This window comes from Marmota monax, unplaced genomic scaffold, assembly GCF_021218885.2.
Source record: "Marmota monax isolate L192 unplaced genomic scaffold, Marmota_monax_Labrador192_F-V1.1 WCK01_AAM20220418_F8-fsc00030, whole genome shotgun sequence".
NCBI lineage: Eukaryota > Metazoa > Chordata > Mammalia > Rodentia > Sciuridae > Marmota > Marmota monax.
The window spans coordinates 10,328,290-10,346,513 of record NW_026691988.1 but is presented as its reverse complement, the minus strand read 5'-3'; the positions used below and the strand labels follow the sequence as shown (position 1 = coordinate 10,346,513).

The following is an 18,224-nucleotide window of genomic DNA, read 5'->3' as shown; positions in this document are numbered from 1 at the left end:
CTTTCACCTTTAGCTTTCTCATCTGTAAAATGGATCTCACACCTAATTTAGGATGAGGGGGATAATTCTGTCAATAAAGTACCTGTCATGCAGTAGAGGTTATTTCATTGTAGTAAGAACTTGACTAGTAATAATAGTCACTTTTAATACTGCTATTAATCATGTTTTCATAATATTATAAAAGCATTCTACTATATTTAATATCTGTTTTTAGATGTATTAATTCATTTCCTTTATTGCAACCATGAACTTACCTCCTTCCACTTAGTAGGTACATGTCTAAATGATATCAGCAGTGCTAATTTCTAAAAATTCTGATTTCGGTAATTATAGCTAACAATTATTGAATATATACATATACACTATGCTAGTGGAGCAGGTCTCATTGTTAAACATAACTATAAAAATTTTGGCACCAGTTTGTTTCTGGTAACATGTGTCTCTGCTCCAATTCTTGTCCTCAAGATCAGATCTATGAAATTGCCATATTCAAGTGCACTTTTGTCCAAAGAGCTGAACTCATCCGAGCCATATGGGATTGGGCTGGAGAATAGAATCAAAGCTCACAGTCTTTCTTCTACCTAATTGTTGAACATTCTCCTGTAACTGAGCCACAGGGGAGCCGGGTAAGATGTAATGGGCAGTGTATATGAGGATTAGTCCAGTTCAACCTAGATAATGCTGTGTGTAAAGCAATGTCCTAGCTCTTTGTCAGGGTCCCTGTCCTCAGAGAGCTCACAGGACAGGAGAGAAGACCTAGGAGAGAAAGGCAGAGAAGCAGCCCTTCCTGTTAACTCTGGTCCTAATCAAAGGATGGATGACGAGTCAACCATTTACCTTCTCGATGGTTTTCAGAACAACAGGGTAATTATTGAAGAAATTGGTGTATGTGTTCAACTGGCCTCCAAACTTTATGAATATTTCCCCCACACAGTGGGCTGAGCTCCATTCCTGTAGTCTGTCTCTTAGGTTATCTAGAAATTGCCTGCAATATGGGGAAAATATAATTGTGAATATAAGCCCATGATAGCTTGCAGACTTAATTGTTGCTAGTGTAGACTTTTGCGGCCTAGTCTTTTATGACGGTACTTGATTTTGATCAAGAACTTTTTTCTTAACATAGAGCAATAGAGATTTGATGGACCAGAAGTAGGGGTAAGGGTGTAAGGAAGTAGGCACGCTGTGGAAGGTCCCTCTCTTTGTCCTAATTCCTGGAGTCAGAACCCAGGCTAGCTTCAATACAGCTGCCCCTGAATGTCCCACCTTCAGGGAACAACAACAGCTTAGACAGCTCCAACTCTAAGCACCATATGTCCCTGGGCCTCTAAGATAGTCTCTCCCAGCTGTCCCAGATCTTGAAAACTGGCAGAGGCCTACCAACCTCTTCATTTCATGGCAGCAGGGGCCTATAGAGGGTGGACAACTGGTCCCAAGTTACCTAAAGAGTCACTGTCAGAGCAGCATATGCTCAATTTTCTTACTTTACAACAGGTAGAGTGACTGTTCTCTCTCAGGTTATATACATGAAGCACATTTATTAAACTGATCTGTGTTGGGATTTCTGGGTAAAGTTCCCTATTACGTTGAGCCTGTTAAGTTCTTCTGCTCCTCTCTCCCTGATCAATTAAGATTTGCTGATTAAGAATGACTCCATCCAGCTCTCTTTCTGGTTGTCTTTTGTGCAAATATTCTCCTGATACAGAAAGCCCCAGCACTGGACTCTATCTTTGCACCTAGCCTGGACCTGGGGAGGAATGATCACTTCCAGTTGCAGCCCAGAGAGTGACGGGCTGAGGAGCCCTCCCCTCTGCAAGATGATCATTGTACCCAGGAGGAGCAGAGAAAGAGGTTCTGTACAGCTCTTGAGACAAAATGTGATTTACCTGTTGAGACTTAAAATCTGCAGAATATCAGAGAAAATTATCTGTATGTTTGCAGCACTCAGAATCGCTCTGTTTGATGCCAGTGCTGCTCTCAGTGGTCTCACATAAACATCCCGCACAATTTCCAGCATCTGCACATACTTTCTCTCACTCTGTAAGAGTTCCCTGGCAGCACTAGTTCGCTTATCTGCTGAGTTTCTCTGCAGCTTTCTCTCCTGCAGAAAGGCATTAAAAACTCATAGGAAAAGCATCATGACTCCAGCCCTCAAGAAGCCCTAGGAAGAGGCCAACACTAAGAACAATGAACATCCTAATTGTTTCTGTGGAGTGGTTTAAGATTGAGAGACTACACTGCTTAATGAACTAAGGAAAGTCTACAAGGAACCACGGGGTTTGTCGAAGTCCAATTTGACAGACAAATCTTCTCAGTTGCACCTAGAGGCTGAAGCTGCAGCAGATGGGAGGTGTCTCCTAAAAAAGGGAAACTGCTCTTCTCCAGAGGGAGTACTGTTCTCACAGGGCAAGAGCACTTCCTCAGCTGGCAGATGCCACTGGGCTTCACCACATCCCACTACTAAAGCAGTGTAGGTTTCCCTATTCTTTCAGCTTCCACTTTCCATTGCTTTATTAAGCATACAGTAACTAGGGTATATACACAAGCTTCCTCCTCCTCCTCCTTCCCCCTCCCCTCCTCTTCCTTCTCCTCTTTTTTAATTTGAAACTTTTTATTTGTTTTAATTAATTATACATGACAGTAGAATGCCTTTATGCACTTTGATATACATAGATGGGATATAATTTCTCTCCTCTTTTTTACTAAATAGGCAAAGGTATGTTTTGATTGACATCAAGTAGAGATGGAATGGGAGAAAAGCCCTTCTCCATGAGTAGCATAATCCTTCAGCTCTCACCTTTATATTACAGTAAATTATTTTGTTCTTACTGTTTTAACAAAACAACAGCAACAACAACAAATCCTTGTATACCTTGTTCTAGTGGAGAATTCTAATGTTTTTTCATTTATTGTTGTAAAACCAAGAACAATTTTGTAACTTTTTTTCCTACATAACTCTTACATGTAGGATAATCTGTCTTTCAGTAGGTATAGATTACTCATAAAAATGAATACTAAATAGCTCATTGATTATGGTTTAAACAAACTTCTTGTTTAAAATGGAAAACAAAATATGACAATATTAAGTATAAGGCTATGTGGTCTTCACTAAGATGAGCCAACCATAATTTTAAGAATTAAGACTGAAATTTATAAAGTAATTTTTTTTAAAAAAAATGAGAAAATTCATTCTCTTTGAAATACTATAAAAACACTGCTCTGCTGGGCATGGTAGTGCACTCAGGTAATCCCAGTGGCTCCAGAGGTTGAGATAGGAGAATTACAAGTTTGAGACCAGCCTCAGCAACTTAGCAAGGTTGTAAGCAACTTAGTGAAACTCTGTCTCAAAGTTTAAAAAAAAATTTTTTTTTGAAGTCTGGGGATACAACCACAAGAATAGGATCCTAATTAGAATAAGTTATGTTCATGTATGTATAATATGCCAAAATACATTCTACTGTCATGTATATCTAAAAAGAACAAATTTAAAAAATAAAAAAGACTAGGGATGTGTCTCAATGGATAACCACCCCTGGGTCCAATTCCCCATACCAAAAAACCAAAAATCAAACAAACAAAAAACACTACTCTTGGTTACTTAAGTTTTATGTTTCAAACACATGGTCTGTGTGTAACGTCTATTTAGACATATCTAATAAATTAAAAAATACATCTGCATCTCAATCAGCAGTTGGTTTGCAACCTATGTTATATTTTTACGTATATTTACATATGTATATTATTTTAAATATTGGCGTTATTAAACGTTTACAATCATTGTGGCTTAAAGTGTCAACTGCCAAACCTGTTGTTTCAAAGCTGTTGTCAGATGTTCTTTCCACAAGTCTTCTTTTGTTTTTTCCCAGTTTTTTTGACCTTAGGGAATTCATTTAACTTTTCTAACTCTAGTTCTTCATTTTTAAAAAATGTGGCTACTAACATCTACTCTACAGGCTTTTGAGAATGAAATATGATAACAAATGGGTACATGTGTTGAAGAATACAAAATGATATGTACATGCCACATATCCAGCAGGACGGGACCTCTAAGTTTATGCAACTTCTTTTATGTACTCTGCCTGTTTTACCCCAAAGGACAAAGCCCTAAACATTACATTGATTACAGTCAACATATGAAGTCAAACCACAAGTTAGTGGATCAGTTAGAAACTGTTTATTTCCATTTATCCATTTCTTTAAATGATATCTGTTATGGTTTGGATATGAGGTATCCCCCAAAAAGTTTGTGTGTGAGACAAGGCAAGAATGTTCAGAGGTGGGACTGGGATATAGCTCAGTTGGTAAAGTGCTTGCCTTGCATGCACAAGGTCCTGGGTTCAATCCCCGGCACCATACACACACACACACACACACACACACAAAGTTCAGAGATAAATGATTGGATTATGAGGGTTCTGACCTAATCAGTAGATTGATTAACTGGTGGTAACTTTAAGCAGATAGGGTGTGGCTGGAGGTCACTGGGAGTATGCCTTTGGAATTAGTATTTTGTCCCTGATGGGTAGAGTCTTATCTCTGCTTTTGGTTGCCATGTTCTTAGCTGCTTTCCTCTACCATTACCTTCTGCCATGATGTTCTGCCTCACCTGCCAACCAAGAGCTATAGAGTAGGCCAACTAGGGACCTGAACTTCTGAAACTGTGAATCAAAATGAAGTTTTCCTCCTCTAAGTTATTTTTGTCAGGTCTTTTGGTCACAGTGATGCAAAGCTGACCAAAACAACATCTAGTATTGGAAAATCATGGTGGCACATACAGATTGGTTTTCTTAAAGATGTTCTGCTTTCTCTTTTTGGCTCAACTTCTTTTCAGTGCAGAGCTTAATTCAGGGGAGGAAAATTTACCAGCTGGATTCCCCTCAATTATACTTAGTGTTTTTTTTTCTTTACTTTTTAAGGGAAATGTTCAAGGACAGCAAAGGACTAACCAGAATAAAGACTGAAGCTTCATTGTCAGGAGAAAAACAAATGGGAAATTCACATTATGTTATTACTGACTTACCAGCTTAAGCAGCACCTCAAAATCTAGATCACTTTTGTTGAGACTTGATTCTGTGTCCTGAGAGTTGTCTTCTATAATGTTTCTTTCCTGAAGATTAAATGGAACTTGATTATTTGGAGGTGAGCCTTGGGATCTCTGGAAAGGCAGTACTCTGCCCTAAGAGACATTGGGAAGCTATCTGCCCTAACCCGATTCCCTAATGAGAGCCTGACAAATATAATGCCTCTCTTAACTTAAAATTTGTGTTTGAAAAAACATATACCCTTTAGCTTCCTTTCAATGGCTTTCTACTTGGGAAACTAAAGTCATTGAACCTCATTCCCCCAGAAAGTAGTGGGGGTGTTTTGTCCTGAATTCAGGGGCTCCTTTCTGGCATAGAGTATTGCACATATCTTGGGCAACAGGCTTCTGCTTCAGTGCTGCTGTCACTTCACAGTAGGGGATAAGTAGGTTAGCTCACTTTTAAGATGCCAGAAAGAAAATAACACAACACTTTATAAAATTCACCTTTTTTTTCAACTAATTTTTTGCAAACGTATCATAAACAATTTGCATCCCCTTTCCAGACTTGTCCGTTTCCACATTTAAATATGGCTTATTCTTTCTTCACTTTTCCTTGTCAATTGTTCTTCTTGTGACCTCCTTACAAATTAGCACATTAAATTTGCCCTCCCTCACATGCCTGCAGCATCCCAGGGCTCACTCTAGCTAAGAAACCAGTGGACCTGTATTTAATTTGAGAAATAATCATGACAAATGGTTATTATTGTTGCCCTTCCTAATCAAAAATAAACGTACCAGGGCTGACCCCACTAATGTCCAGGCAAGAAAAACATCAATTTGTTCCCACGTTGCTTTTGTCTTACTCAGGCAAAAGTGAATTTTTATTTCATAGCTACAGGGTTCCTTATGGCAGCCTGAATTCTTTGTGAGGGAACCCTGGTCCCTGGACTGCAGCCACCAGCTCTCTTCTTATTTTGCATGATATGCCACCTGAACCTGGCACTTGTCTACTCAGAGAGTCTTTCAGTCATTTCCTTTGTCCTCCCCATGTGTGGTGACCTGTGCCAGTCTGGTAGGTATTTACGCTTTCACTGGGGGATTATGCCCCCACCACCACCCTGTGTGCACAGTGGGGCTTTGTTCCATTTCTGGCTCAGCAGCAGCTATTTTTCTTTAAATATAAATTGTTCTTTGAGGATAGGGAAATGATTTGGTGTGGTAATTTTGTTTAAACCTAAAATAACAACTTCTCTCATTTTATATTTTAAGTTATAATTATTAGGATTTTTAGAGTCTATTTTTAAAAATGAATATGCTACCCCTTATTTTGTTTTTTAGGGATGAATTCAGAGGCAGTAGCAGAGGCAACCAACTTTGCAAATATATAAGAAAGTCATTATTTTGTGTTGGTGGGCCTTTTCCGTGGCTCTCTCCAGGACCTATAGGACTACCATAAGAAATAAGCTCACAGGGCTGGGCCTCCATCATATGACAGTAATTTTCCTCTAGGATAGAGTGCAAGCAGGCAGTGTGTTTTCCAGTCTAGACTTGGCTAATGCTTTTCCAAGAAGACACTATGCTGCCTGCACCAGGGGCCAGAAATAGTTGTGGAAATGACAAGTAGAGCTCAGGAATAACTATGATTCTAGCTGCATGACCATCACCAAGGTTGCATCGTTCAGGGTAAACACCACAGGCCCACAAGGACCAGAAGTAACTGCTGATTGGACATCAAGATGATAGTGGATAGGTGGATGGATAGGTGGATATATAGATAGAGAGATGGATAGATAGATAATAGGTTGGTAACAGAATAGATAGGTGAACTAGGAAGATGATAGGTAGATAGAGGGGGAAAAAGAAAGGAAGGAAAGAAAAGAAAGACATATGGAGTCCTGAATTTGACAGACAGCCCTGTTACACAGGACTTAGGGGAGGTTCTTGAGAACAATCATCTTAGAGAAGCTACTATTTCTACTCCTATGGCTGAAAGTTTGGGTGCTCTTTGGTAAAAACAGTCAGGTTTAAAAACACACCCCAAGATGTAAAGAAAGTCAGATTCTCTATTTTAACGTAAGTCAGCACTTATGTTTAAACTGGGTTTTTTTTTCCTCTAAAGAGTGCCCAAGTTTGTTTCATAAACCTGTGAACAACATATTAAATGTTAAATAATAAAAACAAAATGAGAATCTAACACATATTATTTCTAACTTGACATTAAAAAAGAAAAGCTATTAAAGAGATTCTGAGGTGTCAGGGTGATCCTTGTTGATGCAGTTTTATTACAGGCAGATGACAGAAGGAGAGTAACCTGATTTCCAGCAACAGGCAGCTCCAAGCCCACACTTCATGCATTATTTTATTAACATGACTAGATGTTTCAGTCAACAGTAGGTTGACAAGACTTGACTCCAGTGTGGATTTTATTTGGCAGAAGAAATTTAAGAAAGATCAAGGAGGAAAGCATCTTTGAAAGGAATTGTTCTGGTGACCATTGCTGTAGGTGTAGAGATTCCACAAGTAGTTCTCCCAGTAGTTAGGTCTTTAACATGTAAAAGTGACACTTCAGAGGAGGAAGCATGTACAGATTTGTCCTTACTGCTTTCTTCAAGTTTGCCTGCTTCATAGGCAGGTATTATTGGGTTGGTAGCGGGTAAAAGAAACTCCAATAAAGTTTCCAGGGAGTCAGGATCACCCAAGTCTCATAAGGACTTTGAGAGAATTTGAAACCTGTGTGATACAGTCACATGTGGGTCATGTGAATGAAGGCAAAATGAGTAAGATTATTTTTAAATGGCTTTCCCAGGCGGAAAGATAGATACAGACTAAACACACACCCAAATCTCAGAGAGGTGGCTGCCCTGACAAGGCAAAAGCAGCAGCCTCTGAGAAGTGGAAAAGGGGGTGTGCATGAACAGCCAGCCCTGGTGTGTCCCCCAGCCTGCACATTCTGTTAACCACCACCACTTACCATCTGCTGTGCTGCTGTCAGCCACTCACAGAGACTATGTCTCATTGAGCTCTCTATTCCCAGAATCTAGCATGGCACCTAGCAAATGGTTAGCTCCTGTAATTATTAGGAAACTGAACTGAAAAGAAGGGAGTTGTTCTCTGCCTAAGAAGTGGTCTAGGAGTGTTTCCTGAAAAAAACATACTTAGCCTGGGCAGTGGGCCAGCAGAGGTCCATCCTAAAAAGAGTTTAGAGATCCTGCAATATGTTTGTTTATGACTCCTCTCAGGGAGATGATTGAGTTTGGGAAGAATAAGGAATTTGGTGGGGAACAGAGGTGACTCAATCTCAGTTGGGTGGGTTTTAATAATTGAGATCTTTTGTTTTGCTAAGTCAGTCCAGGGCACCTTAGCAAGAGGGGATACTTCCCTGAAATCCTCCATGTCTGCTGGCACTAAGCTATCCTTGAACAAAGCACTGACAAATACTTTCAGAATATTGGGTTAATAAAGCAACAGATGATTCACCTACTAAGGAAATCCTCACAGCTATTCCTACTAACAGTCTAAATGGCAAGTTGTGTTGTGGGACTTAGGCCTTCAGATACCAAAGATGGGTGACTTTTCTTTGAACATAAAAATGGTTCTAATATAACCTTTTCCCCTATCTAGAAATCAGCTCTGTGAATGACAATGTGATTCTCAGTGTTTCCTGAATCCTGATTATTTCATGTAACAAAGAATGTGTGGATTTTGAGCTCAGTACTGCCAAAAGTATTTTTTTTTCCTGAAGAGCTAGCTTTAAACCTAAATTTTTTTCTTTTATAAATATGAATCTCAACCTAAGAAAAAAATTCTCTGGCTCCCCCCCCCCCAAAAAAAAAACCAAAAGTTTAAATGAAAAAAAAAATTCAAGTTATCTTAGGACCCAACAACAGAATAAGCAACAAGATAAAATGCAAATTTCCAATTTTTTTTATTGTACTTTTCTCCCACAACCAAGTATTGTTACTCAAGCAGTTGAAATGGCTTAAATGCTACTCATGCTAGGGAACAACAAAATGCCTTTTTTAAAAACAGTCCATCAAAATCATAGAATTTGCAGGGAAATGGACGGCATTAGAGCAGATTATGCTAAGTGAAGCTAGCCAATCCCTAAAAAACAAATGCCAAATGTCTTCTTTGATATAAGGAGAGTAACTAAGAACAGAGTAGGGACGAAGAGCATGAGAAGAAGATTAACATTAAACAGGGATGAGAGGTGGGAGGGAAAGGGGGAGAGAGAAGGGAAATTGCATGGAAATGGAAGGAGACCCTCAGGGATATACAAAATTACATACAAGAGGAAGTGAGGGGAAAGGGAAAAATAATACAAGGGGGAGAAATGAATGACAGTAGAGGGGGTAGAGAGAGAAGAGGGGAGGGGAGGGGAGGGGGGATAGTAGAGGATAGGAAAGGCAGCAGAATACAACAGACACTAGTATGGCAATATGTAAATCATGAATGTGTAACTGATGTGATTCTGCAATCTGTATACGGGGTAAAAGTGGGAGTTCATAACCCACTTGAATCAAATGATATATCAAGAACTATGTAATGTTTTGAACAACCAACAATAAAAATTTAAAAAAAATTAAAAATAAAAAAATAAATAAAATAAAAACAGTCCATGAAAAATGAAGTTCTGAGGAGAAATGACAAGTTGAAAGTTTTCCAGGAAAAGCTAGCATTATTACTTACTAATTTCTTCCCCTCATGTGCCTAAAACTACAGTAAACAATGGCATCAAGATGCAACTTTACCTTTGTGAACAAATCAAGTGTTTCTTTTAGGTCACATTTTGTCAGAATAACATTTCCTTCATCTTTGCTCTTTTTACTACATTTCTTCAGCAGAAAACATGCCAAAAATTCCAGAGGCCTTTCCTGAAAAATGCCCCCCCACAAAAAATACAATTTAAAGCATTCATCTGAAATATGAGTAATCAAGGGTACAGCAGAAAAGAGAACACTTTTTAGCCAAGTTTTCAGATTTCTACCTAATTATTGTATATATCCAGAAAAAAAATAACTCTTATAGTGGGCAAATGGGACTTTCTAATTAATTTCATTCTGGCTATAATATATGCTCCTTGTTCTTGGCTTTTTGTCACAATGTGATTAGCAGGTCAACGTCTTGTGCAATGGTCTTTCAAGATCTTCATACCCAAAGTCGTCCACACCAACCCCTTGGCCAAAAGAGGACAGGGAGCAGGAGGGATTCTGCTGTCTCTCAGGGAAGGAGGTTGGCCTGGGAGAGAGGCAGCAGCGTCAGGGTGGGTAGGAAACACACCCTGAGGCTCCACTCTCACACTATGGGCTTTTGCACCCTCAAAATTATATCATACATAATTCTTTTTTAAGTAATTAGTGGCAATAAGTTTTCTGAACCTGCACCAAACATGTTTAGTAATTCTTTGGTGTTTGAGAGAAAGTGCAGTATCTTTCCAGGCCTCCAGGGCCAGCTCTGTGAACATCCCTGCTCATTTTAGCAACAGAGCTCACCAGGGTCTTAACTCACTGGGCTGGTGCACCTTGACTTAAGTACTGCGAAGCTAAGCCTTCAGAGAAAACAAATCACAGCTAACTGCAACTCCACGCAGTACAGCTAAGCCTGTATAATGCATAAGTCTGGTGCTGATCCAGGAAACCATCTAGAAATCAGAGGAGATGCCCAGTAACATGGAGACAGAATGTGTGCAAAGACAATATGCAATTCACCCACAAACTAGCGTGACCACAATAGAAGAGGACTGGAGAAACTTCTCTTGGAAACTGAAGTTTAGACAGTGTTGAGAGTCAACATCATTCTTATTTCCAGTGGCCCCCAAACAGCCAGCAGCACATTTCATTTTCCCTGAGCCTCACTATCATCTTGAGGGGAGAAAGAGGGAACCCTTCTGTCTAACTTCTCCTCATTGTCTTCTGAAATGTGGACTGACTTTCCTGCCACAGCATCCAAGATTTGGTTTTAATAAGAATACTTCTTTGGGTTCCGCAGACCTGCCACCAACCAAATTGCTGATTTGTTTATTTCTATTCCTTTGTGTTTTCTTTCCCATCCCCTCATCTAACCCCCTCGTCCTTCACCTTTCTATGTCTGGTTTCACACATTTTTCCCTTATACTAATGATTGTTTTCACTATGTGAAATATATATTGTGTTGTATAAAATTAACATCTCTCTTAAAGAAGTCACTTCTGATTGAAATTAAGCACAAGACAAAATAGTGCACAGTATATTTTAAGTATCCAGAATATGTTCTTGGCCTAGAACATATTCTGGATACTTAACACATCTCAGGCCTAGAATCTCTCCATGGCTAGTTTTATAAACTGATGTAATTTCTCTAAGAAATTATGGTTTAAAAAATGATAAGTCCAAGTTAAGAATTTAAGTATTGTGGTTTTTCTGGTTTGCTTTCTTCAGTGAAACACTTACAGAATTTTCTTTTGACAGCTCCATCAGACCATCTGCCAGAGCTTGTGCAATGTCTTGGTTATTCAGAATGCTTGCCATACTCATGGAGTCAAACATAAATTGCCCTGTAAATACAAGGTCATTTGTCCTATAATTAATTTATGTAAGATATGCAAACAAAAAGGAAAAAAACTCAGTCCTCACTGCTGCTCTTTAGTTGGACAAACAAAAATGCAAAGAATAGAAGTAAAAATTTTTATAAGTCCATAGGAAAAAAATATATTTTAAATAGAAGTAAAAATTTTTATAAGTCCATAGGAAAAATATATTTTTTAAATTTTAATTTATATTTAAATACATCTTTTAAATTTTTTTTTTGGTATTTGAACAACTTGCTTTTATTTGAAAACAAGTTTTTTTCATTGGCTTATCACTGCCTACATGTAGCATCAAAAACATACTTCTATATTCCCAGCAACTCAGGAGGCTGAGGCAGGAGGATTGGAAGTTCAAAGCCAGCCTCAGCAACTTATCGAGATCCTGTCTCAAAATAAAATATAAAAAGGGCTGGAGATGTGGTTCAATGGTTAAGTACCACTGGGTGGGTTCAACTGTTTTTAAAAAAATTCTATCTTTAAAAATCTACCTTTTGGGCTGGGGATATAGCTCAGTTGGTAGAGTGCTTGCCTCACATGCACAAGGCCCTGGGTTCAATTCCCAGCACCACACACACATAAAAAATCTATCTTTCCATTTTTCTGTCTGGTCTTTATATGTGTGAAAGAACCAGGGGAAATAATTACTTCCTGTGATTAATTTCATAAGTACTTAAAAACATTGCTGGACACCTCCCAAAGTACAAGAAAATAAGAGGAAAAGCCCTGTGTTAATGGGAGGCATTTACAAAGAGATGTAGAACGTTTATTGATGGATAAAATACCTGTGTGCACAGGTGTTACTGCTCTTGTGCAGACAGTAGCTACGTAAATAGACATTTAATCAGGGGAGGAAAGGGAAGAAAGGAATACGGCCATAATGACTACAGTGATATAGGGCTTTAATCAGATGGAAAGTACTGAGAAAAATTGAAAGAGGTTATAAATGAGGCAGAGGGGAATTTATCTAGATGATGAAAAAGACTTCATTTTAAAGAATGGACTGATCTAGTTGAAGATTGAAAGCTGACACACTAAGTTGTTCTCCAGGGACGATTGTGATATTTTGATCATGGGAATGGAGTCTGAATGGGAAAATAAGTTAAGAGATGTCCACCAGGCTCTGCAAATTGGAGCTATCACCAAATTATATTATTTAGATAGATAGGAAATAGAACTTAAACTTTAGAACAATTTATATAATAGCTGCAGTAATGTAAAAGCGGCTTAACTAGGATGTTAAGTGCCAGGTGTTAACTTTTAGAGCAAACTGTTTGGTCTGGCTCCGCAAACAGCAGATTTGGTCTAGGCCAAATTGACAGACACAGGAATTAATAAGATGGTATATTTTAAAAACAGAAACCATGGATATATTTTTTTCTTAGTAGGTATTCATTATTTGAAATAAAATACAAAACAAGGGGATAAATGTTTTACTGAAGATGTTCAAGAGTTAAATTTTGCTTGTACCATTCCTAATGAACTTCATAATGCACCTGCGTTAGAAGCTGCCAGCGTACTTACCTATCATCCTGCCACTGATGCCCTTCTGCAGCTCCTTGAAGAGAGGTCTTAACTCTCTCCTCACTGATTTCAAGGCATCTTCCAGGAAGTCTGTGAGGTTGGACCACATCTGTAGCTTGGCTTCATTGAAGTAGATGGAAGGAGGAGGCCCACCCTGCTGAGGTCCCAGCCAGTCACTAAGAACTAACATTATTTTTTCCTTTTATTATTGTGGAGTTGAGCTCAGATGAAAAGATTCTACTTCTTGTTTAAAGTATAACAAAGCCCCAATTGTACTAGGTTTATATCCTTCCCCATTAGAAGACCAAGATGTTAAGAGTAAGATTCAAAACTCAAAAGGACATAAAGAACCATTTTAAATGCCTGTCTATTCATCATAGAAAGGTTGATATATTCTACTTGAAATCAAAAATTAAATAGCTACTGCATGTGCATTGGGAAGCAGAGCAGTCAGTTTAGCAAGAATGTATTGCTTTATCTATTCATCTTAAAAGTGAAAGTACTAGAAAATTCCATTCATCATTTTCCATTCCCCATCATGCCATACAAAGCCAACCCTGTATCTTTCTTAAATTAGGACAAACTGCTATCTCTTTCTGCAAATATCTCCAGTGGGTGCTTTAAATAAAGTTTCCTTGAGGACTGGGAATGTAGTTCAGTGGTAGAGCTCTTGCGTCTCATGTGTGAGGCACTGGATTCAATCCTCAACACCACATAAAAATAAATAAATAAAATAAAGCTATTGTGTCCATTTACAACTAAAAGATATTTTAAAAAAGAAAAAGCTTTCTTAAAAAGCAAGACTAGAAGATGCAGGGTATGATAAATCTGCTTTTTCTGTCCTTAATGGAGAGATAATCTTACTTAGGTTGTTTACCAAAATTTCATTGATAAATGTGAAATTTTTTATAATAGGTTCTTTTATAAGGAGAATGAGAAAAAGAGAGGGGAAAGGAAGAGAAACCAGAGGAAGGAGAGGCAGAGGAGGAGGAAAAGAAGAAAGCCTGTTCCACACTGTAAATGACAGTGCCCACGCCCTGCTCTGCCCAGCTAGGCCGATTCCTCTCGTCATGGGGCTGTCATAGGGCGGTGTTGTTATTTGAACTAAAATTAACAAGTAATTTCTGCTTCAAAACTATAAAACAATGTGCTTTTTGTTACCTCCGCACAGAGTCCTTTCCCTTACAAGTTTCCCAATCATGCCAACTTTCCTAGTCTTGAATGGCCCCTGGCATTTGGGGAATAGAGAAGTAAAGCTCTATATAGTTTCTCCATCATCCCCTGTTAATAGAAAGCAAGGGAGTTTTAAAGGGAAAAAATGACTCATGTTACTGTAGCAAAGCAATTTTGTTCTCTTGTTTTTCAGCCAATATTACATTTTGATCTAATGTTTGAAGCTTTAGAATCTAGATGAAAGTTTGCTTTCTAGTATATTTTCTCTTTGTTTCTCTTCTCAGATAATGCTACTGAAATGGGATCTAAATGGGACTCTGTTAACACCTCCTTATAGCTACAGTTTTGTTTTTCCAAAGAAATGCATTCTGATTACATTTTACCAAGAAAAACTATTATTTGTACTTATTGTTTTTCTAGATCAGCAACTATACATCTTGCTTAACTCTTGCTGGTGATAATTTCAACCAAGATTTTGTAAATGATTTCTTGAAGGAAAATATTTGTAATAAATAATCCCCTCTAAACAAAAGACTCAGTGATATGAAATTACATAATTTGTGGAATGATAGCATTCCTTTAGAGAAGGGATGAAATGCAGATGTTGACATTGGCCACGGCATGATTATCAAGTGTTCTTGTCTTCTAGTGATCCTGGAGTCGGTGTATGTTGTTGGGCATAGTCACCAGTCATAAGCACTTACTGTGTTGGTAAGAGCCAGTTGCAATCCCAGTGGGGGCAGTAAAGAATGTGCCAGTTAGTTGAGACAGCTGAGAGAGCACTTCTATGCCTGCCTCTGCATAGCCAAAAATACTTGTATTAGTTTACTCACAGGTTTTACCAGGTATTGTTAAATACCACTTAGAAGCACAAAGGGCTCAGCCAAGAAAACTCACTAGCAGTTGTCACCTTCAATTCAAATCCTGCCTTTAAATAGTCCATTAAAACTTCATGTTTAGCTGGGCATGGTAGTGCGCCTGTAATCCCAGCAGCTGAGACAGGAGAATTGTGAGTTCGAAGCCAGCCTCAGCAATGGCGAGGCACTAAGCAACTCAGTGAGATCCTGTCCCTAAATAAAATACAAAATAGGGCTGGGGAAGAGGCTCAGTGGCCAAGTGTCCTGGGTTCAATCCCTGGTACGCCTCCCCCCCCAAAAAAAAAAACTTTATGTTTCACCCCTTAACACTGAAGCTCAACCCTTTAGTTCATGAAGACTAAACAGTAGAGTGGGGAAAGAGGGCAAGGAGCTGGGCACAGTGGTTATTTATAAATTTGGAATTCTCAGCCCAAAGACAGGGAAAAGCTACATATATTTTTTAAAATAGTCTGACTTAAAGGAGAGTTCTCATTGTAAGAGGACAGACATAATTAAAATACAAATCAATACAGGGCCAAAATTTAGTTTCCTCCCTACCTCAATGACACAGCATATAGATCAGATTATTGAATTTAGTGTATAGATTGAATCATTTGGAATAAAATAATGTAATGAGTAATGCATTTTAGTCCTTTGTGGACCAAGAGTAAATATTTACTTCAAACTGTTCAATTACTGTTTGGAACAAGATGAGAGAGGTGGAAGTTTAGATGCTTCTGACTTACTGACGGCTAACGTTTCAATTACAGAATCCAAGTGTGGACCTCCATGCATGGAGTCAACTGACTTCAACAAATATGCTAATGAAATCACTGTGGAGAGAGCAGTCTTTAAAAGGAATGGTGCTGGAAAACTTAGATATACATATGGTAAAAAAATTTAACCTTAACCCATGCCTCATAGTCTACTAAAAAATAAATAAATAAAATGGGTCACATACCTGTCAAATTAAAACTATAAATCAAGTCCTACAAATCATAGGGGAAAATCTTTATGACCTATGGTTAAATGAAGAGTTTTTAGATATGACACTAAAGGCATGATTTATAAAATTAAAAATGATAAATTTGATTCATCAAAATTAAGAACTTCTACTCTTCAAATGAAACCATTCAGAAAAGGAAAATATTAGTCACAGACAGAAGAAAATAAACAACATTGTTTTTCAAATATGTAAAATATTTGAACAGAAATTTCACCAAGGTAAGTGAATGGTAAATAATTACATGAAAAAATGCTCAGCATCATGAGTCATTAGGAAACTGAAAATTAAAAATACAATGAGATAGGCCAGGCATGGTGGCCCAAGGCCCAAGTAACTCAGGAGGCTGAATCAGAAGGCTTGCAAGTTCAAGGTCAGCCTCAGCAATTTAATGAGGTTCTATGCCACTTAGCAGAACCTGTCTCAAAATTAAAAACAAAAATGACTGGAGATGTAGCTCAGTGGTAAAGGTCCCCTGGGTTTAACCCCCAATACCCACCCCACAATGCAACAAGATACCACTACACATTCATTTGAATAGTTAAGACAGCTGACCAGATCAAGTACTGGAGCATTGGGCAACTGGAGTTCTCATATATTCCTACTGGAAATGTTAAGTGGCATAAATAAGTAGTTACTCTGGGAGATAGTTTAGCTGTTTTTAAAAAAGTTAAGCACACACTTATCATGTGACCCAGTCATTCCACTCTTAGATATTTATCCAAGAGAAATGAAAGCATATGTTTACAGCAACTTTAATCCTAAAAGCCAGAAACAAAAAAGAATTCAAATTTATATCAAGAGATAAATGAATGTGTCTATCTGTTAATAGATTTTGAAGTTACCTACATAATCTGTCATTGTCTATGATTATGGTGTATCCATGAAAAGTAATAATTCCCAGGAGTAAAAAGAAATGAGCCATTGATTGCATTCAGTGGATGAACCTAAAATAATTATTCTCACTGAATGAAGTTGGACCAAAAAAATATATGCTACATGATTCCATTTATAGAATATTATAAAAGATGTAAGTTAATATTTAGTGGGAAAAAAAGTATATCAGTAGTGGCCTCAGGTTGGGGAGAGGAGAAGCAGGAGAGAAATTGTTGATGTTGGGTTGATGATCATGTTCATCTCCTTGACTATTTTATGATCACAGGGCAGGAATACACAAGTCAAAATTTATCTAATCATACACTTTAAGTATATGTGATTTATCGTATATCCACTACTCTTCTATGAGCTATATAAAAATCAGGCACGGTTGTGTACACATATCCACAAATGAGAAGCAAGCAAAGAAGACCTAGAAGAAAGGTCACTGAGGTGGGAGGGAAACAAGGAGAGCATGGTATTAGAGAAACCAAGAGGAGTGTTTTGAGCAGGCATGTTCCTCTGCATCAAATGCTTCCAAGAAGTCTAAGCAAGGGATGAGAAGGAAGGGACCACTGGGATTTGAGTACATGAAAGTCACTTCTAGCTTCCAAAAAGGCAGAAGTGGGTAAAGAAGAGACAATCAGTATAGATCAGTAGGTCACAAAGTGGGGTTGCAGCAACATCTCAGGGGAACCTGTTAGAAATAAAAATCCTCCAGCCCCAAGACCTGATGGGACCAAAAACTCTAGGGTGGAGCCCACTGATGTGTATTTTAACAAACCCTCCAAGTGATTCATAGATAGACTGAAGTTTGAGAATCACTGAGGTGACTATACTTAAAAAATGATGAGGGAAAGTTTGTCTTTTTGTTAAAGACAGGGAGATGCTAGAGATGCTCCTGATTTTTTAGGGAGCATATGACAGAGGGAGAATTGAGGCTCTGGGGAAGGATCTGAGTGTGGGATTAAAGTCTACAGGAGAGTGATAATGAGGTATTGAGTGAGCGGCCGATCTTTGGGCAGGGGCCCTTCTTCCATGGTAAAATATGGGAAGAGTAAGAATGAAGACAAGGGCGGGGAAGGTGGTGGGAGGAAAATTAGGGAGTTTCCAAATGATTCAGCTTTCTTAGGAAAATAAGAGGCAAGGTCAACACAAAGAGATGGGTTTTGAAAGACTGCCTGGAGAGAAAGGATGAAATTGTCATCT

The 18,224-nt window shown here is 38.3% G+C and overlaps 1 protein-coding gene across 4 annotated transcripts in view; it reads right to left on the bottom strand.

Moving 5' to 3' along the window:
* Ect2l (epithelial cell transforming 2 like) overlaps nucleotides 1–18,224 on the bottom strand; it is a 94,761-nt gene that overhangs the window by 15,830 nt on the left and 60,707 nt on the right. For 3 of the 4 annotated variants that reach the window (XM_046450357.2, XM_046450380.2, XM_046450365.2), the window contains exons 12-18: nucleotides 14,984–15,076; nucleotides 13,107–13,289; nucleotides 11,449–11,552; nucleotides 9,772–9,894; nucleotides 5,018–5,104; nucleotides 1,884–2,098; nucleotides 838–985 (exon numbers count right to left, since the gene is read on the bottom strand). In XM_046450357.2, the coding sequence (XP_046306313.1) occupies nucleotides 838–985; nucleotides 1,884–2,098; nucleotides 5,018–5,104; nucleotides 9,772–9,894; nucleotides 11,449–11,552; nucleotides 13,107–13,289; nucleotides 14,984–15,076 (953 nt within the window). The remainder of the gene's footprint in view (nucleotides 1–837; nucleotides 986–1,883; nucleotides 2,099–5,017; nucleotides 5,105–9,771; nucleotides 9,895–11,448; nucleotides 11,553–13,106; nucleotides 13,290–14,983; nucleotides 15,077–18,224) is intronic. The other variant, XM_046450370.2, reaches the window with a different exon arrangement.